This window comes from Trachurus trachurus, assembly GCF_905171665.1.
Source record: "Trachurus trachurus genome assembly, chromosome: 15".
NCBI classification, from domain to species: Eukaryota; Metazoa; Chordata; class Actinopteri; order Carangiformes; family Carangidae; genus Trachurus; species Trachurus trachurus.
The window spans coordinates 20905867-20928991 of NC_139906.1; the positions used below are offsets into that span (position 1 = coordinate 20905867).

General features: G+C 42.8%; 2 protein-coding genes across 2 annotated transcripts in view; one reads left to right on the top strand and one right to left on the bottom strand.

Moving 5' to 3' along the window:
• The window catches only part of rmdn2 (regulator of microtubule dynamics 2), a 175083-nt gene that overhangs the window by 33540 nt on the left and 118418 nt on the right, over positions 1-23125 (bottom strand). The gene's annotated exons all lie outside the window — the stretch shown is intronic.
• Positions 1656-19037, top strand: ikzf1 (IKAROS family zinc finger 1 (Ikaros); the record flags this gene model as incomplete). Its single annotated transcript, XM_083987650.1, is given in 9 exon segments — positions 1656-1715; positions 1718-1937; positions 6547-6600; positions 6800-6913; positions 12823-13092; positions 14631-14798; positions 16413-16538; positions 17001-17135; positions 17598-19037. Coding segments are annotated over 9 exon segments (1857 nt in total). The 3' UTR covers positions 18308-19037.

Genomic DNA, 23125 nt, shown 5'->3' on the forward strand with positions numbered 1-23125 from the left:
GCTGTGTCACTGGAGAGGACAGTAAACAGTAGGGAAGACCCTCGTCATGACTGGACACCTCTGTGTTCGCTGATAGCGCCGAGTCACATCGCGGTCCCAGCATTCCCTCCGTGTGGCCTCAGGGGTGAACCCATCCTGCAGCTTCTCTTCACACCTGCAAGTGTCAGAGCAGTGCACCCTCACACTTTAGAGACGAAGCGGCGTCGGCCCGCGAGGCTTTGAGGAAGTCAGCGAGAGTTGCTGCAATCCATATTCTGGCCGTGAAGACACAGCAGGCCGCAGCGCTCCTGCCCAAAGTTCCTCCTTTTGCAACCAACTGCCTGAAAGTTGTGCTTCTTAGGAGATAAGAGCAGCCTCCCACGAAAGGTGACTCAGCAATCCAAAACACACACAGCCTCTCCTGAGATAAGGGCGCTGTGTGGGGCCTGATGACAGCGGGATACTGGGAAAAAACAGTCACAAGCAGAGAAAACACTGGAGTGTAACCAACCACCACTCATTCAAAGAAACTTGAGTGTATATAAACTCCACCAGCGAGGTGTAGAGAGGGAGCAGCATGAATACTCTCAATACTCTCAGCTTTAAGTTAAAATACAGTAATTATGGCAGCGATCCACTCCAGCGGGTACTTATATGAGGTAATAATGACAGGACGCATTTGAGAATGAGAGGTGACTTATTTTAGACAAACTAGAGGTGTAAGTCATTATTTATTTAGAATCTTCATCAATATTAATCCACAATTTATATTTCTTTTAATAAGTTCAGACAATATACAGGGCACCAATCATTGTCTGGATTCAACTACAATATTGCACAAGAAGCTGACAGTCAGATTGGCAGTGTGAGGAAATTGGAAAGTAGTTATTAAAGATTTTAAAGGGTCTGTATAGTGATATGTGGCCGCTGCTGTCTCAACACTATCAGTGTGAATGATGGGACATGAGAGGGAGCTGTGTTGTTGCAGCCTATCCAGAAATATGTAGACAGTCTTAGGCTTAGAGGGTTGACTCATTTAAATATGCTGTTGTGTATCACTTTCAAGTCACCTGTAAGCACTTTTTCACTCTCTAGTGTTAAAGCGTCACATTGATGGAAGCATCTGAAACTAAAATATCTCTGATGGGTTTGGACTCACAGTGTTGGTTTGTACACTCCTGCGCACAAAACCAGAGGGAAAACCACATTTCTGTGACATAGTGCATATCTGCACGACGATCATCTGCAGGACTGAGCCTCTGACTCAGGGAGGCTGCCCTCACTCTGCATACAGCCTCAACCATGAAGTCTAAAAGAGTAAAAAAAAATGTTTTGGAAAAAAAAAAATTAAAGATGCTCAGGTTCAGGTACTACAGGAACCTGATTGTGGACACCTGCTGATGTGAGCGGCTGGGACTGGAGGCTCTGACTCTAAAGGAGCAGTAAAGACTGTAGTGTGAGAGAGAGAAAAAACCCTCATTATATGGAGAAGAGAAGGGCTGTGTTAATTTCATGGACTGCTTCAGTGTGCCAGAACAGGTGACAGAAGGGGAGCTGTCCAATATGCAAGTGAGGAGTCCCCCTCATCAGCTTCCTCACCGAGAATGAAATAAATAAACAATGAACGGTCCACTCTCCTCGCGCGCCTCATCCCATCTCATGCATGGCTGCCAGTAATGGTCTACTGGGTGTCAGCTTTTATTGGCACGGCACAAAGCAAGTGCCAAGGGCTCGGTGACTCGACTCCCCGCTGCAGACTCGGCCTGTGGATAAAAGCAAGCAAAATGCCTCAGCCGAGCTCAGAGACATAGTCATGTTGGGCTGGAACGAGGAAGTGCAGTGGAGAGGGGAGGGACTCAGGGCGCAGCTCCATGGGGCCGCCGCGGCGCTGCGACCTTCTGCACATGGAGCCGGGGAGAGTTGGAAGAACTTCATACTGCAAACTCAAGGAATAGCAGGTAAAGTGACCTCCACCGCGCTTTTTCAGCTCCACACTCATCTCGAACCCCGGGTCGAGACCTGTAGACCCGGGGCAGCTCGCTCTACACTCTGATTTTACGGGAGACATTTGCACCTGACTGGAAAAAAAGAGACTCCTTGTAGTTTCGGTGCAGGTGCTGCAGCATCAGATCCCGCTTGGTGCGTGTAGTTTTCTGTTGATAAATGATATATAACGGGTTAGTGAGGTATTCATAATTAATTACAGAAAGATTTTTTTTTTTTTACCGCGTTATTTCTCTGTGAGTCATTTAAGAAAAAATAATGGGATGTTCCCCATTTTCCATGTGTCTTTTTCTTCTGGGAACACATGGATCATTTATTTCACAGTGGATTACACTTATATAAAAATACTTTTCTAATTTCTAACCTCTCTTATTAATTATCTACGTTTTGCGCTTTTGATTTCAAACTGTTTAACACATTTTTACCCTCCTGTCAAAGCACCTGTTGCAACAGATGTGCGCACTCAATTAACTCCACATAGTTTTTACATTTTAACATTATACGTCGCATTAAAAAACTTTTCATTTAATTTATCGAGGGCCAAAAAAATAAAAATAAAAAATAAAATTCCTCAAAGCGAATGTGAAAATATATCAGCGCTGCTTAAACAGGAAATCAGTACGCATCGACCAACGCTCCTTAACGTCTCAAATAAATCAATAATCGATAAATCTAATAGTTTTTCCATACCGTTCTACGCTTTGTTTTCACATGTTCGAGCCACAGTCTCAGATGTTTAACGTCTGAGCGTGTGAAGGTAGAAAACACACACACACGCACACACATGTAGGCAGGACTGAAGAAACTTTTTACACAGAGGTGGAAAGTTGCTCATCAACGCCCAGACGCACAAACTCTGGAGGAAATTAATTGTTTGCTTCGTGTTAATGCGGCTAAAACCTAAAGTTCCTGTTCTAGACTCTGTGTCTGTGTAGAAAAATAGGCAAAGTCCCACTGTGGTTTAAAGATATTAATCAGCTCAAGAATCAATTTAACGTTTTTAATGACAGTATCTCAACAGAAACTGTGTGTGTGGGTTTGTGGGGAAGTCATCTCATTTTAAAATGTGAGACAATGAGACTGTGTAGGTTAGTGTGTGTGTGTGTGTGTGTGTGTGCTTCATAAGAACATTTAAATCAACTGGTATTTTTGGATGAATTTGAACTATTTAAATGAATCATTTACTCAGTAATTTCACAAAAATCTGATTTAAATGCAACTGTTCGACAAAAAACTAACACTTCCTAGAAAAGTAAGTTTGATTCCAGACGTTAAAAAGTTGGAAATGGAGCCGAGTACCTGCACAAACAGGAGCTGCTCGTGGCTCAGTTGGAAGGAGAAGTGCTGAAAGTGCTGCAAATCTGTCTGCACATAGGCTATCTTTCTTGTCAGTAGAAACAGAAGTAGGAGGGAGGGGGGCAGAGGAAGACAGACAGTTATTAAAATGATTGTACTGTCTCTGTCTGAATAGCAGAGTAGTGAAGTGTGTCAGATGCAAATGAAGGAAACTTCTCCTCAGCGCACCTTTGCTCACCCCTCACCCCCTCGCCGGGGCTCCACGCAGCTCAGCCGCTCAACGCTATATATCTACCCACTTACACCCATACACTTCATGAATTACTGATGAGAATCTCCATGTGCACAGGAACAAAGGTGACCATGTAGCACTCTGCTTGGCAGTGTAGGACAATTTCTTCTCCAAATAGTTGATAAGAAGCTGCCACAGCTTCATCACTGCTCCTGTAAAACCTACGGCTGTGAGAATCATTCAGTTACTAATTCACATGTTTTCATTCTCCCTCAGTCACTTTGTTTAGTAACAGTCTGAAGGGAAAACTTTTATGAAGTACATTGTTCGTGGATGAAGTTGGAAACACTTCTTTCTATCTATCTATCTATCTATCTATCTATCTATCTATCTATCTATCTATCTATCTATCTATCTATCTATCTATCTATCTATCTATCTATCTATCTATCTATCTATCTATCTATCTATCTATCTATCTATCTATGTAGTACTGCATTTAAAGGCTGTAACATATGTTATTGCTGCCAAAATGAAAGTTATCAAAATTAGGAAAGTCTATAATTTTTTTTTATCGCCGGCCTCTTTAGTCTTAGGTCACATAGGCTTTTGTGTTTTAATATTAAATTATACATATTAAGATCAATAAATACATATTAAAGGTAAAAAAAAACAACAAAAAAAACACACTATGTTGCGTGCATAATTACAGTTTTAAAATGAGTAAAGTTTTTATTACATAAGTTTAATCTATTTCTAACAGAAACACTTAATATTTTTTTTGTTATTTTTCTATACTTCAGGGTCTCTGATAGGCTAGCCTACTGTTAATTTTAAACGTGTATAAAGTTTGCTGGTGTGCGTACACAGCAGAGTCTGAGCCTCCAGACTGAGCTGGTGTGGTCCTCAGTAATCTGTTAACGGTTTCGTTGTTTCTCATCTCCACCCTGCTCCCTGGTGTAGCTTCTGCGCTTCACTATGAGCAGACGCCTCTAACTCCCTCCCAACCCCCCACCTCCACCTCACACACACACACACACTCACACACACACATGCAAACACACACACACACACACACATAGGAGAAGGACCGAGAATTCTGTCAACCCACAAGCCTCTTCCTGCCTCTCCTCACTTGACGTACTCAGACCAAAACTTTTCCAGTCCCCCCTTCGCTCTGTGTCACACTCTCACAAGTCTTTTCTCTGACTTCCACCTCACTGGCTCAGAGGTTCCACCTGCCCCCAGTTCACACACACGCCAACACACCTGGTCACAACCAGGACATGAGCAATAATCCTGCTGATTTCATCATTTCAGTGTGACTGGATCACATGAAGGAGAAAAAGCTCACAGCTGGTTAGTTGGATGTATGTTTTGAGCAGTTCAGCACCTATGTTTGGTAATAACCCATCATGTAATACTTACTGTAGAGTCCCAGAGTCTAAAGATGGAGGTACCGTACAATTAAAAACGAGAGAGGAAGCATTTTTTAAAAACGTGACGGATAGTAAAATTAAAAGGGCATGAATGCAGCAGCACTTTCTCGAGCAGAATAGCTACTTCCTGAATATTCTACGTGCACCTTACTTTCCACATGCCTACGCAAGTGGGTTGTGGCTGAATGTAGGAACTCTCTTTTTTATTTCTGTCGAAGCCCCCCCACCAACACATCCGTGTTTCCCCTCTCAACCATCTGCCCAGAAAAAAAAAAAGGCACATGAGAATAAACCTCCCTCTGTACCCGACCTCCAAAACTCCAGATGCTGAGGAACGGCGCTGCGGAGTCAGAGCTCGGCGCAGTAACACGCGACACCCCTGTGTTGTGCTGAACAAATCATCTGCACCAGTGACCTTTGCCCCTCCCTCCCTCCCTCCTCTCCTCTCCCTTCCCCTTTGCCCTTGCATCCTGGGTGTCTCGCAGGCCGCCGAGCTCCTGACTTGACTCCGCAGAATATTGTGCGTTGCGACACAGCCGGCCCGGTCGCTTCCCACTATTTGTTCCAAATGTGTGGAGCCATCTGTCAGTAAAACAGGAAGGCCTAGGTTCCCCTTCTCCCTTGGGCTCGTTTCGCTATTTTCGGGAGCTTCACTTCTCCCTGTGTGGCTGCTTGGACTGGGCAGCGGCCCCACCGAGGGCTTCTTGAAGTGGCGGAGCTGGGGCTGAGGCTGTCGGGCCCATCTGCTGCAGGCTTGAGGGCCATCCATTATTAATGGGGCCACGAGCACTGGTGACTCCTCAGATATTCAGCCCTGGCCGGAGGATTGCTTCTGGACTCGGCTGCCTCGTCTTGCTTAAAAAAAAAAGAAAAAAATTAATAAATAAAAAGAACTTCTCTGTCCTTTGGCCTGCTTTTCTCTTTCTTTTCTTCTCTCTGCACCGTCCTGTTGCTTACTGACTTCTTGCCCTCCCTTTGCCATCCACTTCCCCGCCTGCATCTCCATCTCGCTCTCGCCTCTTCTCCGTTCATCTTCTTCTTCTCCTCTGACTTTCTCTCCCCCCCTTCTTTGTCTCTGATTGCGGCTTGCATGCGTCTGTGCTCAGGCCGCGGGCTCAGCGATGCATGCTCAGTAAATTAGAGAGAACACGAGCACCGATCAGCTGGGCACGGCAAACACCCGCATCCTCGGTGACCTGGGGGCCAGTTAATTTTCTGCTTAATTTTGCGGCAGTCAGTTTGCATTTTTGGATGATTACGTGGCAGGAAATTAACAATAAATAACAAATGTGGTCTGAAAGCTCATTCCCGGCGAAGTCTCGCTCACCAATGCTGGGCCCCATCAGCCGGAGCCGAGCCACTTTCCAAGCTCAGTCTCTCTGTCAGACTTGTAATGAAAATGTCTGTAATTCTTTGTAATGTAATGTGGGGGACAGTGGTGTGTGCGCGGCTGTGACAAGAGCGATCTCGCCGAGGTGACGGAGTCATGCCGAGAAGTACACCTTTTACTCCACTCTAGCTTTTTATAATGTTGTTTTCTCAGCCTGGACTTGATTAAACTTACACACAAATACATCTCCATCTCTCTCCCATTAGAGTACTTGCACCGCATGGAGACAGAGGAAGCCCAGGAAATGGCCCAGATGCCAGGTAAAAGACTTCAGCATGATTGAGCCATTGAGTGCGGAGAGTAGATACAATAGGCCCCGCAGACGGCCTCTCACACCCACCTGGGGGTAATTTTGCCTCTGCTGAATGAAACATGTCGAGGGGTTGCGTGGTGAGTGACGAGCGTTTGCTGGTGTGTGTGTGTGTGTGTGTGTGTGTGTGTATGTGTGTGTCTCCCCAGGCAGGGACAGCCCCCCTGCCAACGAAGCGTCCGAAGAGGCAGAGGAGGCCATGGCCGTCCCAGAGGACCTGTCAGCCGGCTCCGCCCACCAGCAGAACAACAGAGGGGACAAAGGTAACGAAACGAACGCACCCACGGCCCAGTCAGAACATCAGTGTGAATTAGTCTGAGCGTGTGAGAGCGCTGCATTATATCTAGAGAGTATCCCATGAAGCAGCAATGAAAGTGAGTCAAAAAACCACAGCGGTGGCTTTTCCCAGCACTAATGCATTCACTCCTAAAGCAAGTCAGAGTAAAACACTTACATGAAACTAGTGTCAGCATCAAAAGACTAACACACATATATTTAAAAAAGCATAAAACTGTTTTCATAATCCCATCCGTGCATATCCAGTGGGAGAAATTTGCCGTTCCAAATCCCCTGGAAAAATTAATTTAAAGCTGCAAAGAGACACATTTAGGTCATTGGCAGAAAAGGTAAAAAAAAAAGAAAAAAAAACTCTTTGATCCATGGTGTGTCGTTAATAAGCCGAATCTTAAGGAATAGCTAATGTGGCCTTGATTTGAGTTTGTGAACATCAAGCCAGGGAATATCATGGTGAAAATAAGGATGAAGCAGGCAGGAGGGGAGGGGGCTCACAGCAGTGTGTCAATTTATCTCCAGTCCTCCAACATGGGTAGCTCAGTCTTTATTGGTCATTTAAGACATGACATCAAAACCACACACACAGATACATACAAATAAATTAAGTATTTTGTTATGTATGAGATAAATCATTTCTTACTTTCAAGCACATTAATATGTCTAAACCGAATCCGAATTTACTGAATAAATTATTCAATCTGTATCCAAAACAACAAAGATATGAGAAATATAGAGTTATAAAACAAGTCTGAGGAAATTCTTGTAGACTTTACATCTTGTTTTCATCCTCACAAATGGTTTCACATGATGGTAAGGAAAGGAAACAAAAACAACAAACAAACCAACAAACAAGAGAAAATGCACGATAAGTCAAGTTGGACCATCCTATCAGTGTTTTTCCACTTATTCCGGATAACGGCAAAGATAAGCAACGCAGTCGAAAATAAAATATGAGAGGAAACTGAAATAGGATGTGTAAGAGTTTCCTAAGAAGAACTTGCCATCAGACAGTTTCAACACTCCAGGAGATAAAGAGTTCAGGAACAGGGCCAAGCTGAAGAGAGATCAGTGCATCGCTACACCACATAGGTCACACACCTGCACACATACACACACACACACACACACAGATCGAGAAACGCTCTGTTTGACTTCACAACTGTTGAGTTGTCATGCAGGAATATGTGAACACTTGGTGTGAAGCGGCGTTAGGCAGCGTGCGTGCGTGGTTTGGCCTCATCTCAGGCGACTGATGGACGTTTAGTACAATCTGGGAAAAAGGGAAACAGCAATAACAGACGATTAAATGTTTAACTTTCATTCGCGGCGGCAGGTAAAGACAGTAAAGAGGGCATGGCCAGCAGCGCGGACTGTTCAGCCCCTGCTCAGTGTGTGTGTGTGTGTGTGTGTGTGTGTGTGTGTGTGTGTGTGTGTGTGTACATGTGTCTATATAGGGAGAGAGTAAAAGAGCCCAAAGAGCGAAAGAAGGGAAGTGCAAGTATCTGGTACATCTATGCATCGCTGCCTCTGTGATAAAAGCCAGAATGAGTTATAATTATCACCCAGGATCATGTGCTGCTCAGTTCTCTGTAATGAAAAAGGCAAAAAGGCAGGGGGGTGGGGGGTGGGGGTGGGGGGGCTATATGTGGGACATGGGACCTCAAAGTATCGAGAGCTCTAAACCTCAAAACCTGGGTTGTTTCCTGTAGAAAATAAGTCTTCACAGCCCGGGATCGTCATTGTTGCTGCGCATTCACGATGTTGCAATCGGCACATACATGACTCCTGAAGCCTGAGCTTCATATGTCAGAGTGAACACACCGTTCTTCCACTTTCTTTCTTCTTCAAAAACAGTTACCGCTGCTGTTCAGTAGATTTGGATTAAGCACATTTCAGCGTCTTACGCGGCCCTCAACTGAAATAAAGTCACAAGATGGTCTTCACGACATCCCAGCTGAAGCATTTCTCTTTCACTTTCAGTGATTCAGACAGAGCCTTTGCTATTTCAGAGACATGAGACTGAGAGGGAGACTGAGCTGTCTAGTTCCCGAAAATATGGAGGCGAGTTTTTTTTTTCTTACTTTTTTTTTTTTTTTTTGTAAGTGTGAGGGGAAAAGCAGGCTGTTTTTGGTGTTCCTGCAAGTCGTGTTGAGTGTGCTGCTGGCGTGGTTTAACACATGTGGTTCCACTACCTTGCACATAGGGTTATTTTCAGGCAGTGAGAGCAGCACAAGTCAGTAACAGGAACCTCCAGCCGGCTCCCTGTGTCTCCCCACTGCACTAACTAACACTCAGACTCGCTCAGTAGCTGCTACTGATGCAGCTTCATTATTTTTATTTTTTTTAGGTTGCAGCTTTTTTAGAAAGGTATACCAGTATTTGTTTATCACCATCGTCCTCTTCCACCTGTAATCCGAGGATGAGATCCAGATCATCTGGTCATAACAATTTTATTGCGACCTGCTTGTTTGTCTACTGTGATCTGACAGTTGCTTCCCAAAAAGAGCTAATCAGGATGTGTGACCGTGACAAACATGACATAAAGTAAAAAGCCTTCTTCTTCCTACTCCCAGTTTAGTCACAACTTCCCCAAATCCATGAGAAGTGTTCATGGTTCCCTTCTGTCTGCTACAGCCGGCTGATAACCCGAGAGCCTCGCTGCTCAACAGATGTTTCAGGAACTGACGACTGCACATAAAGATACAGGTTTTTAGTGCATTGTTTCAACTCCTCACTTTTCTTAAATCATCCAGAATAAGCAAAACGGCTCATGTGCAGTGTGCATCACACCGCCGACAGTGGTTGATGAATGGATTTTCTTTCAGTGGCTGCAGCTCCACGTGCAGAGCAATGCCTCTCGGTAATACTAAGCAAGGCAAAAGTATGATTAAGCCTTTGTGTTGATTTACATAATTTTACAACTTTCCACTGACATTAGAAAGGTGCATAAGTTATCCAGAAAATGTGGCAGTCTCTGGTGTTGTGGCTAAAACCATGAATTAAATAAGGACGGTTGAAGTGGTGTGCTCTGTGTAGTTTTGCTTTCGAACTCTGTGATATGCAAATAGCCCCGAATCCGATCACTCGCCCTGAAAAGTCCCTATAGTTTAATTTTTTCTTTTCTGACACTGACATCACCATTAATGCACAACACTGAAAAACCTTGGTGGTTGAAGTGAGAGACTCATACACATGTTTTGCAGCATGTGCAACGTAAAATCTTCAAAAAGGAAGAAAAAAAAAGAAAAAGAGGATTTGGGCATAAGTGCAATTGTCTTTCACCTTTGGTGCAACAGCACACGTGCACGACTTAACTGCAGTTCACAAAATGTCACGATAGGTGTAAATATGTCCTATCAGCCAGGGGAGCACTGCTCTAGTTGCATGGAGATACGCTGTGTGTAGTAGCAAAATTATTTAGAAAAATAGTAAAACATTTTTTACAGAAAAAAAAAACAATGCTTAAAGTAAAAGATAAAAAATAATACGCAGTAGCAGGTAACAGAAACTGACAAACAGCTGAAGTAGCAAACTGAAGGCAATGAACAGGCAGGTAAAATAAATAATATTCAGTGTGTTTAATGTTTAAAATAGTGAGCTTAAAGTTAACTAGAGTTAACATGGAATATTATTAGACAGCTGAGGATAAATTAATTAAATATTTGGCTAAAGATAAAACATTAATAGTTCAAGTGTGCAGTCAAATTAAGGGAAAATGAATTTCCTAAAAGTCATATAGAAACAAAGCAAACCACTTGATTTCTTATGAGGACTGTGGGGACAACTAGGAAAACCACTGCCTCAATTTATATACGTTAATGCACGTATCAACAGAGCATGTGATTGCATAAGGGGTTTTGTTTTGACATTTGCTAGATTTCCGTTGCAATGCTTTGCTATCTGTGTTGCATTTTACATTTTAGTTGCACACGCAGCGTGCGGGATGACAGCCTGCGCCAAAACTCATCGTCATCATTTGCTCTTAAACAGAATTAGAAGCTTTTTTGTTGCTACACAGCGAGGCCTTTTCCTTCTCTTTGCGTGCCTGTGTTTGTCTTATCTCATCTGCTCGGCAGAAAAGACCAGAGAGAGGTCGTGTCCAAAAAAAGCTTGAGCAGATGAGGAGATTGTTTCTCCTGTGAGAGAAAATAAGAAAAAATCTTGTGTGGAGATGAATGATCAGATTATGCGACTTTGATCGGAAAAGCGGTGGTGAACATCAGCGTGTTAGTTGTGAGGCGATGCTCCTCCTCCTGCTTTCAGTGGGAAACCTCCTGTACATCAGGGGATTTAGCCTCAGTGAAAATGAGACCAAAAAAAAAAAAAAACAGCAAACAAACAAACAAAACTGTTTCAGTTACAGGCTGTTTTACAATTCCTTTCCCGTGCTTCCCTTTCTGTCACTTCTCCATAATTCTTGGTATTTCAGTTAGACAGGCCCTCTTTCTGAAGCTTCCCCTTTTCCATAGATTCCTATATTTCATGATTTCCACTTCTTCCTCTTCGGTTGTACAAACAGAGGTAGAGGCATGGGGAAATCAGGCTGCCACCATGACATGAAAACCACACTCTGGGACTTGCAAGATCAGTCAGTTCCCTTAAATGTTTCTAAAGTTCACTGGTGGGAAAACAAGGAGCTGGTATTTTAACACACAGGGGCACTTCTCTTTTCTGAGCACTTTGGGAACACCGCATTAGAGACAATGGATGCTTTTCCACATATCAGAGCTGCCACTCATCAGTCACACAGCCTTTACTTTCTGTTCTGCAAAAAACTGGAAGCGTCAAATGTAAGACAGATCACGACCCCTGTAAATGAACAAGATGGTGAATAGGCTCTCTGTGCATGTGTGTGTTCATCTGTGTGTGTGTGTGCGTGTGTTCATCGCACTCTGTTGCTCTGATGCACACCGCTGTCGTCCCTAGTTTCGCACTGCTTCCTGTGTCTCTGTTTCCTGTTTATCTTGCTGTCATTTGTTTCAGCAAAAAAAAAAAAAAAAAGTGTGATAGTGTGAGATGATGTGTGTGTTTCTTCATCTCTCATCACTGACGTCCTCACACAGTCGACACGCTGTTCCACCTGTGCATCCTTATGAAATCCGCTGCGATGCTTCGAGAGAAATAAGCTGCAGCAGCTGTGTACAGTTTTAAATGTGTCGGCTGTGGGACGATCTTATCTGATGCTTGGTGACTTGTCACAGGCCGAAAAAATGCCTGAAACAGGAGGAGGGGAAGGCTTTCGAAGTTTCGATGCAGCATCCTAGTTAAAACGTGAAATGTTGTGTTAAAGGAGGGCTGTCAGTACGAAGCTGTTGGTGTCCTAGTTTATATCACGGCGCAGTTTCAGTGCGGTTACGACAGAGGAAAGGAGGGGATGAAGAAAAGTATCCTGGCTGAAATACGTTGCTGAGTGAAGTCAGACAAAGACAGGACGTTAATGAGTTTCAAAGTTCAGTTTGAGAGCTGCAAATGATTGTTTGAAGTCTCTATAAAATGAGTCAGTAACCATGTAATTTATGAATAATGAATGAATAATACGTGTCTCATTCAAACAAAAGAAAGTGCAGGTGAGATAAAAACAAAACCAAAGTGTATCAAAGTATCTCATCAAAATAAAAGGCAGATAATAAGAGTAAGAACACATTTTAATCATAAAAGAATCACACAAGATTTAGAATAATTGTATATAACAATGATAATGACTATAAAGCAAAATGAAAAAAAAGGTTCATCTATATAGCAAAACAAATTCACATGCATTGTCACTTATTATTCTCATGTCACAGTATCAATCTTGCCCATCTTCAATATATAACATCATGAAAGAAAGCATGCTCGTATTCTAAACCGTGGCCCCCCCCCTTGCCCTCTTTTCCAGCCTGTAACATTAAAGTTGAGGCTCGCAGTGATGAGGAGAATGGGCTGGCCTGTGACATGAATGGCGTGGAGGAGGAAGAGTGTGCGGAAGACTTGCGCGTGATCGATGCCTCGGGGGCCAAGGTGAACGGCTCACAGCCGAGCCCCGAAGCCAAGGCCTTCTCCTCGGCCGGCGGTATCCGGCTGCCCAACGGGAAGCTCAAGTGCGATATCTGTGGGATAGTTTGCATTGGCCCCAATGTGTTGATGGTGCACAAGCGAAGCCACACTGGTAAGCCACCTGCAATACTTCTTGCCCTTCCTTTGCACCCATGTTCACTGTCAATATGAAATAGGTGTCTGTGCCTCCTCAATAGACTTAGAGCAGCTTATCTGGAAAACATGGAGATCTCAGATTTCACTATATTTTGACATTAACACAAACAGTCTCACAGTAGCAGCCCTGCCTACACATAACTATTAAACTTACTTGTAGGAATCCCACTGCAGAGCCTGCCCTTATATTTTCACACCTTCATACCCAGTTGTAGTTGGCTGTATGCATGTAGACCCTCCTATCGTGCGTGAAATAGACTCTGAGAATACCATTAGCATTCATTATTGTTCATCTAAATGACTCTGAATCACCACATGACAAGCAACAGCAACTGATCAAATTATTGTGCGATAAAGTAGCAGAGCCGATCTTGGTCGAAAAAAAAAAGATAGAGTCAGAGAAAAAAAAACACCCTCAGTTGAGAAACAGGATATCTGCTGCAATTAATGGGTATCTCCATAAAGTGACAATTATCTGGCTATTAAAAGTTTTTCAAATTTCAAAATTGATATTCTATTGTAATGAAGCCAAACCAGTGGTGGGGAACATTTTTGAAAAAGGCACTTAACTGTCAAGCTTTAGAAACTAATGAAACTCAAAATGGAAGAAAGGAACACTAGACTAATGTAAATGCAAAAGAAAGTACAATAAAGGATATAATGAAGTGCCTCCTATTTAAATAGAAAATATTCTGTGGTGAGTCTTTCCTCCTGAAATGCATTTTTAATGAATTTCCTTTTTTATATATTTTTGCTGCTTCACTGGTGACTCTTATTTTATGGGGGGCCTTTGAGAAAAAAAAAAAAAAAAGCCATATTAAAACGTTCTCACAGAATGCCACAACAGTCGGAGAGAGGCTGGATATTGGTTTATTCCAGAGGCGCTGATCAGGAAGACTGGCTCTCAACACAAAGTGTTTCCTTCGCTTTATTCAAATGAGGCTGAATTTGCATTGTGATGTGCCGCTCTTATTTTAGAGACGAAGAAGAGTAAAAAATGAGATTTTCAGATCAAATTGACCTAGGCAATGGTGCATTACGGAACTGGCAGGCTGAGTCTGAAAGGCTCTTGTTCGATCAGAGTGCCAGAAGTCGGTGGGGCAGGGGGAGCATGGAGAGATGGAGTGTCACTCTGCTGTGAAACCCTCCCACAGGCTGCTGGATGGCTCTCTGCCCCGGAGACGCTCCATCATCCAGCTTGTTCTGGCGCTCGGGATGCTTGTAATGCAGTGACCCCACATTCCCACAGCCGCAGCCTGCTTCATCTCCACGTAGACGAGACAAAGACTGCGCCTTTTATTGTTGTCAGAGCAGGGATCAAACATGGTGAGATTAGGGAGTACAGGAAAAAGCCTTAAGAGCATGAATGCAAAAAGAAAAAAAGAAAATTGGGTGCCAGTAAACAACATACGTTACTATTTTTCTGTTCTTTTTCTGTGTGCCATCTGCATCTTTACAGTACGGTGTGTGTCTGTTGTGTTTCTCGTCCCACAGGAGAACGTCCGTTCCAGTGCAGCCAGTGCGGCGCCTCCTTCACCCAGAAGGGAAACCTGCTGCGCCACATCAAGCTCCATTCAGGGGAGAAACCCTTCAAATGTCACCTGTGCAGCTACGCCTGTCGCAGGAGGGACGCCCTCACCGGCCATTTACGCACCCACTCGGGTGAGTACGTAAAGGTCACACACACACACACATACACAAACGTCTGCACTCATAGTAATTCGAGGAACACTGGGTGGAAGCCTTTACAAAAAAGCATGACATGTTCTGCAGTGCATACAGCGAGAGCCCAGGGCTATATAAGGGGAAGTTGACAGGGTGTAGATATGGTGTCACTTTTTTTTTTTTGCAAATGCTTTGCAGAAGTATGTGTTAATGAAATGTTTTGGGTGTAAACAGTACGGTTACAAAGCCTGCTCTGAATAGTTTAGCTGAAAAGTAAAAGGTTAAGGTGCTGAATTTAAGATTAATTTGCAGATTTCAAAGCATTAACAAACGACAATGCAAATGGAGGTTGCATGAGCAAGTTCACATGCACAGGTGACTGAACTGAATTAAATTAAACACAAAGGCTGCGTGGAATTGAAATCAAATAGTGACAGTACGATATTAACATCGGGGAGATTATTATTCCTCTTCTATCAACTCTAACCTTCCTTTTCCTAAAACAGAACTATTTTTTTGTTTTAAACAAATCCCATGAAAAGGCTTACAATAGTCCGTTTTGACTTCCCTACTTTAACACTCACCCCTGAGCTCATTGTTTCTATGTAAATCTTTGAAAGCAGGTCACAACAGCAGGTTTTTTTTTTAAAGGATCATTTCCTAAAACAGTCATGAACTGTAGATTTTAACCAACGCTGCATACTCATTTTGATCTGAGCATGGATGACACCCGCATGATCTATGTGGTAGAAATGACAGAGCCTGTGATAAGACATCGTGTCATGCAGCTGGACAAGAACGGAGCTCTGTGGCTCTGTGGGCTGAGCAGCAGAAATAGCTCTCATCCAGGGCTGTAGCTGGAGTTTCTGAGGTCAAGCCCTCACCAGGACCCCCACCTTTAGATTTTACTGCAAATTTAACCCAGCATTAGATTTGAGGGGGAATGATCAGTCCTTTTATTAGGGTATCATGAACAGTGTATTGTGTCTGTTCTATCTAGTTTGTTGACATGAAGATAAAAATAAAATGAACATTTTGGTCCAATGAAGGAATTGAGAATTAGAGTTATAAAATAACCCCATTGTTTTTGTGTTTGTAAAATCCCCTCAACTTGCTTCCCAAATTCCCCAAAAAATACATAAGGCCCAACCCTGTTCATGTCATCCCATGAAATATAAGAATCTTCTCATGAAGTTTATCCACTGGACTTTCCAGAGATCGTCTGAGGGCAGCGTGGGCGGGAAGGCCGGGGCTTTTCCGTGGGTGTCCTGTAGGTGTCGCTCTGAGCCCTGTTCATGCAAAACACCCAGTCTCTCTTCTAGTTATACAAATCAGAGTGGAAATGTAAAATCCATCACTTCCTCTGTTTTTCCATGGAAAGGCCTGTAGAACTATTGGGTGGCACATGATTGTGTAACTACTCTAAATGTATTTATTTATAAACTAAAGTGGGTTATCACTCAATATCAGTCAGTACACAGAATATTCCACTGCTCTATTTGCTGATAATGTGGTTTCTTTCTTTCTTTCTTTCTTTCTTTCTTTCTTTCTTTCTTTCTTTCTTTCTTTCTTTCTTTCTTTCTTTCTTTCTTTTCTTTTTTTTTTTTGCAGTTGGAAAACCCCATAAGTGTGCATACTGTGGGCGGAGCTATAAGCAGCGCAGTTCTCTTGAGGAGCACAAGGAGCGCTGTCACAACTACCTCCAGTGCATGGGGCTACAGAACAGCATCTACACAGGTTGGTGGCTCGTGAGACGCTCGCTGCGCTTTCATCCAAATCTGATGACCTACTTTACCCAGTGTGCAGGACTCTGTCTGCACGTGACAGCAGCGTACCATGCTGACAATGCTGCAGTTAGTCAACACCCCGACAAATCACATCAAATCCATGTCATTTCCATTTGGTTACAAGCTCCTATATAGCCTCTGCTTCCATGAATGAACTGAACACACTGTAGAAAGAAAAAATATATTCATGTATATTGTGTAATGCCTTGAAACACATCTACATTGATCTGTGAGCATGAACAGATACTATATTTACAGACCAAGTGCTTCACATGTGTCAGAATAGTCCACTCTGCTCTGTGAGGAAAGTACCATCAGGCATGTGTGACCATGCAGCAGTTCATCGCTTTAAAGGCAACAAACAAACAAACTACTTTGACTCTGAAATCTACTTTTCTGTCTTGCTTTCCAGTAGTAAAGGAAGAAAGCAACCAGAATGAGCAGAGGGAAGACATAAGCCAGACGGGATCTGACAGAGCCTTGGTGCTAGACAGACTAGCTAATAATGTAGCTAAACGTAAGAGCACTATGCCACAGAAGTTTGTGGGTAAGGGCTAAAATCTGCTTCCTTTGTGATACATGCAATGTTGCTACTTTATGCTGAAAAAAGACGTGTAATCGCTGCACCTATGAACGCTGCTGTGTGTTTTTGTGTTAATTTATTTGAGCATTTTACTTTGCTGCCTTGGCTCTGCAGAGTGCATGCACTGTATCAGGTTTTTGCACTTCAGCCTGATCAGGAACTGTTGTGTAATCTCTGTTAAGAGTTTGTTTTAATGTTTTTAATGTTTTGTTTCAATGTCCTGGATATTAAGTTTATTAGAATTAGGAGAAACCTCACTATAAATAAGGCGGAGATACATTTTCTAAATGCTGAGGGAAATGCTAGTTTAAATAGACCAGAAGGAACAAGGACAGTGAGTCATTTCAGACTCAGCTCAGTGTGAAGAGAGTGAAACCACAGAGTGTCAGTGAAGTATAACCTGCACACGTGTCTCCTGTATTCCAGGTGACAAACGTCTATCCGACCTCTCCTACGACGGCGGAGCAAGTGAGCTGATTCAGCCCCACGTCATCGACCAGGCCATCAACAGCGCCATCAGCTACCTGGGGGCCGAGTCGCTCCGGCCTCTGGTCCAGACCTCCCCGGCCTCCTCCTCCGATGTGGGCCTCGGCTCCTTGTTCCCTCTCCACAAGCCGGTGTCTGACGGCCACACGGGGGCGGGCCACAACCTGTCGGCCAAGGACAGTGCGGCGGAGAACCTGCTGCTGCTCTCCAACTCCAAGTCCGCCTCCAGCGAGAAGGACGGCTCGCCCAGCCACAGCGGCCAGGACTCCACCGACACCGAGAGCAACAACGAGGATCGTCCGGGCGGGGCGGCCCCCGGCCTCATCTACCTGACCAATCACATCACCTCGGGCGTGAGGAATGGCGTGCTCCCCCTAGTGAAGGAGGAGCAGCAGAGGCAGTTCGAGGCCATCCGGGCCAGCATGGAGATGGCCTCCGAGGGCTTCAAGGTGGTGACGGCGGACGGGGAGCAGGTGAGAGCGTACCGGTGCGAACACTGCCGCGTTCTCTTCCTGGACCACGTCATGTACACCATTCACATGGGCTGCCACGGCTTCAGAGACCCCTTCGAGTGCAACCTCTGCGGCCACCGGAGTCAAGACCGATACGAGTTCTCCTCTCACATAACACGAGGGGAGCATCGCTTCTGAGCCTCGCCACACATGTATATACACACAGATGCACACACACATACAGTTGTGCTCATAAGTTTACATACCCTGGAAGATTTTGTAACTGTATACCATTCTTTAAGGAAAACATGAGTGAGGCAAAACAGATTTCTCTTATTTTTAATGGGGTTCAAATTAAACAAAAAAAAATTGATCATAAGAGAGTCTGACCAACAAATTTTTGATGGTACCAGACCGTGGCTTGGTATCAACAGAACCCCTCAATTTCCACTTTTATGAGAGCTTGAACACGGCTGATTGGCATTCTCAAATCTCTGGATATCTTTTTATATCCTTTTTCTGTTTTATAAAGTTAAACAATCTTCTCCCTCAGGACTTTTGACAGTTATTTTGCTTTCCCCACGGCTCAGAATCCAGCAAAGTCAGTGCAGCAATGGATGAAATGTGCAGGTGTTTGTCAAGAGCCCAGAATCTCATTGACTTTTTAGAAACAGACACTAATACAAGCATCAAGTTACAGGCATGGACCGTTACCCTGAGTAGCCATTTAAACCAGTCTGTGTCAATCTGTGTGTTTATTATCAAGGTAAAACTTTGAGGGTATGTCAACTTTTGATCAGGGCCATTTAAGTGGTTGCACTTATCATTATGATTTAAAAAGATGAAACACAATTGTGTGATAGTAAATGGCTTTGCCCAGCCACTAACTCTGAATGGTTTTGTTGCATTATCAATTATATTTTCTGAAATATAGCCAGTATTTCACAAATTCTGCCAGGGTATGTAAACTTTTGAGCACAACTGTACATATACATACACACACACATACATACATTCATTTGTAAATATGGGGAAAAAAATCCCCACACACTCACTCTTACAGACGAGCACCTGAAACAATGCATAGAGAAACAAAATGTAAAATACACTGTTGATGTCTGAAAGTTGTGTTTTTTTATACAAAGTATGCATGTTTGTTGAGCACAGATAAATGTATACAGTTATTACAGATTCCAAATACCATCATCAAAATAAAGACCAGACTCATTTGTCTTTTTTTTTTTTTTGAGAAACAAAATATCGTCGAGTATGTCGACCCAGCTGAGGCACTGTGTCATGTATTAACAGTCGCCACATGTATAAAATGTATAAATGTGACTTTTCTTTTGGTAAATGAAGCAGCAACTTCTTTTTTCTATGTTTGAAATAGAGAGGATTTTCATCCATTCACTTAAACATTTCTGTAGTGAAGTGTCAGTAAAAGATTCTGCAGCTGTTTTTAGCGCAGGACCAAACCTACTTTAATGTCAGCAATCATTAAGAACGTAACAATCAGTGTAGATAACCTCACAAAGTTACAACCTGTTGTATTTGTATCAACCTACATATTATTTATATCACATTTACACTCCTGTCTGTTTTTTTGTATTTATTATAATGATTGTTGTTTGTCTGTAGGTTAGTTTTTTTTTTTGTTTTTTTTTTAGTTGCATCTTTTTCTGTTCAACTGTACTTGTGTACATGTATGTATTTGAGGTAAAAACATGACTGCTGCTCATTCTGGCCTTTTTGTTTTATACCTGATGGCTGAGAAATTCTTCACTCAAAATGAGCCATCTGAAGGGAGCTTTATGCTTGCAAAATATCAATAAAGGATATTTTATATATGCACAAAGTGTGTCATGTATTTTTTTGTCAGTGGTGATCGGATGTAGAAATAAGAGGAGGGCAGCTAAATTATTACTTTTTACCCTTATACTGTATTTACCTGCAGATATTTCCGAGCCAGTGCATGTTGTTAATAGTAGAGTTTTTCTTAACTGGATCGTATTATTTGAAAAGTAGAGTTTATCCAAAGTTTTACTGTATCACTTTCCCTTTTGAAGGAATATGGAGATTTGATTTGACGCTCTCAAACCTTCGGAAATAATTAAGTTTAGACGTCAGTCCTGCCTGTCAAGGAAGAGTCCAGACTGAGTGAATGACTGGCATTTGTGTTTTAACACAAAAACACTGAATTCACTCAAACAACATTTACAGTTAGAGAGTAATAAATAGACACCTCTCTATGTATTATAGTTAGTTAAATATGTAATTTATTCTGTGTTTTGGGAAAAATTCATTACGCTGTAAAACCATCATATTTTTAATTTACTGAGGGTGGGAGATAGCACACCAACATACCACAGTGGCAACTGTGTGCACAGAGACCACAGAGACCCTCATGTTACACACACACACACACACACCAGCCTGCTGACATATGCACACGTCCAGGACCTGAAGAGTCCGGCTGGTCCTCAGAGGAGCGAGCTGGGACAGAGAGGATCAGCCACTGGAGCAGAAGGCCCGGCCCGTCTGGAGAGGCCCAGTCAGAGCCGCCGTAGGAGCTCAGCGGCGATGTGCGGCGACAGCCTCGTCCAGATGGCTGCTGTGTGATTTAGCAGAAACGGGAAGCAGCTGTGGCCAGCGCCGAGTCCCCCACGCTTGACTGGGACCCAACAGGGGAGGGAGGACATTTGCATGAGAGGGATAATCTGGCCAACCAACTATGGCCCTGCCAGGATCCCAGATCTCACTTCCCCTTTCAGCCAGATGACTGAAACAGTCCTTAAAGAATCACACTCAACCAAATGCAATTGTCAACAGGATCCAAGAAGATGTCACTGTTTGGGGTTTTTCTTCTCTGTCCCTTCACATGACTGAATCTCATTATTGGACAAACACAGCCTTTGTGTTCAGGTGTATTAGTCATCATATAGTTCCACCACAGCAATTTTCCCTGTGGATTTCTCAGTTTGTGTGATTTAATATAAGTCAAAGGCCCGGAGAGGTTTTACAATAAAGAAAAAAAAAAAGAATTTAGATTTCACGGCAGAATTTTGTTTAATTCTATAACTCAGTTAATGAACACAGAGCTCCTCATATTGACCCATAGACGTTTCTGGCAAATTTTCTGTTATGACAGACAATGAAGTTTTCTGATTCTGATCTATTAATTAGTAATTCTTAGTAGCTTTTACGCTTTATAACATGTAACTCATGGTTGGTTGGTGACAGTAGCCTGCTGTATACCACCAGTCAAACTAACTCATCAAGTGCTGATAAGTCACTCACTAAAAACTGCAAACACACTCCGATCACATGTTGCACATGTAGTTTTCCAAAATAAAGTCACAGCTGACTGTGGATCACATGCTGTGTCATTTCCCTCATGTGCCAGAAGGAAATCTGATGTTAATGCATACATTACACAACTATGAAAACAAATAATTACAGGATGTAGTAGGCCCTATAGGCTAAATAAATGAAATGAGGATCAGTAGTTTATTATCAAGGTTTGACTTAATGAGATCTTGTAATGTTATATTCATTATTGTTAATTAGACTTTTACTTGGAGCTCCTTGAATACAGGATATTTATTTGTAATTGATTATCTTTATATTTTACACTTTTACAATAATTAAAGTGAGTATTTCTCTCAACGCTGTCTGCTCCTGACCTCTGAATAAAACACACAATATTCAAATCAGGCAACATTAAGCATTTCTAATAAATCACTATCTCCAGGTCAGTGTTTTGAATACCAAGAATTTAGGTGGTGAACGTGTTTTCTTTTTCACACTGAATGCACAGTGTGATGTGTCTGTCCGTGACCACGCGACAGCCCCAGATGTAACCACTGCTGTACAGCCACCATCAAATTGAGCTACAAGCTGACACCATATGGCTCAGTTCTCAGTGTGTACTCTATGGACTCTATGGATCTTGCCAGCACCAGAGGAATTCTGTGCATCTGTCCCGGTCCAGCTGTGAGGAGTCCCCGTGTTCGAAGACGACGGGGGGGCGGGGGTGTGCGACTCCTCTCACTGCTGGCTAATTCAACAAAGTTTCAATACAGTGGCCAACCGCGCACGTCTGAAATATTTATCAGGGACTTGACAAAAAGATGAAAAATAAATGAAAGTCTTTTTTCATGGTCTTCCAGATTTTCAAAGATTGTGTCATGAAATTTACATGAGAAGTTCATTTCATGTGTGTACAATCTGTAATGGTCCTCTTCAGTAATAGCGTGTGTGTGACCAGTGAGGCATACAACCAGAAAAACATCAACACTGTTGACCAGAACTAGTACTGGACAATAAAACAAGTTTCTTGTCCCGACAACCTCAGATATTAAGTGGAGCGACAGTTAAACATGTGAACTTCAGCACCAACTATGAACCCATGTGCATCATTACTGCAATTATGGAGCTCATAGTTGTTTTCTAATAGAAGGGATGTGTTGCAGTAACAGATTTTCCTGTTGAGTCCACTGCTGTCTTAATCACTAACAGGAAGGGAGGCTGAGCAAAAGTGAAGTTTTCAGGTTTCTTTAAGCAGAGACCCAGGATACTCTGTGTGTTGCCCAACTTCCAGGGACACGATTAGCACACAGCCTCAGGAGCATTTCAGCACAGCCAGACCTACAGCTAAATGTTGTAGAGACATGCAAAAATAAAACTCTTAACTGCGGATTAGATGAGAGAGAGGACGGAGTGTGGAGAGAGACTGGAGGCACTTAAATATTCATTTTATTAGGAAAGAAATCACAATTTTGCAAATATTATTCATTAATTGAAACAAACTAAAACATTGACACAGCTTATGTTATACAGATGATTAATTATGCTCAGTGTTCATCCTACAAGTATCATGCAGATGTTATTTAAACAGAGATCATTGTTTCATCTGGAACACAACATGGTGCCTGACGCAAATAACTATAACATTAATGTCTAAACAAAACAGTGCAGCTTTTGCAAACCTTTGAAAATTATATGAATGCATCGTGT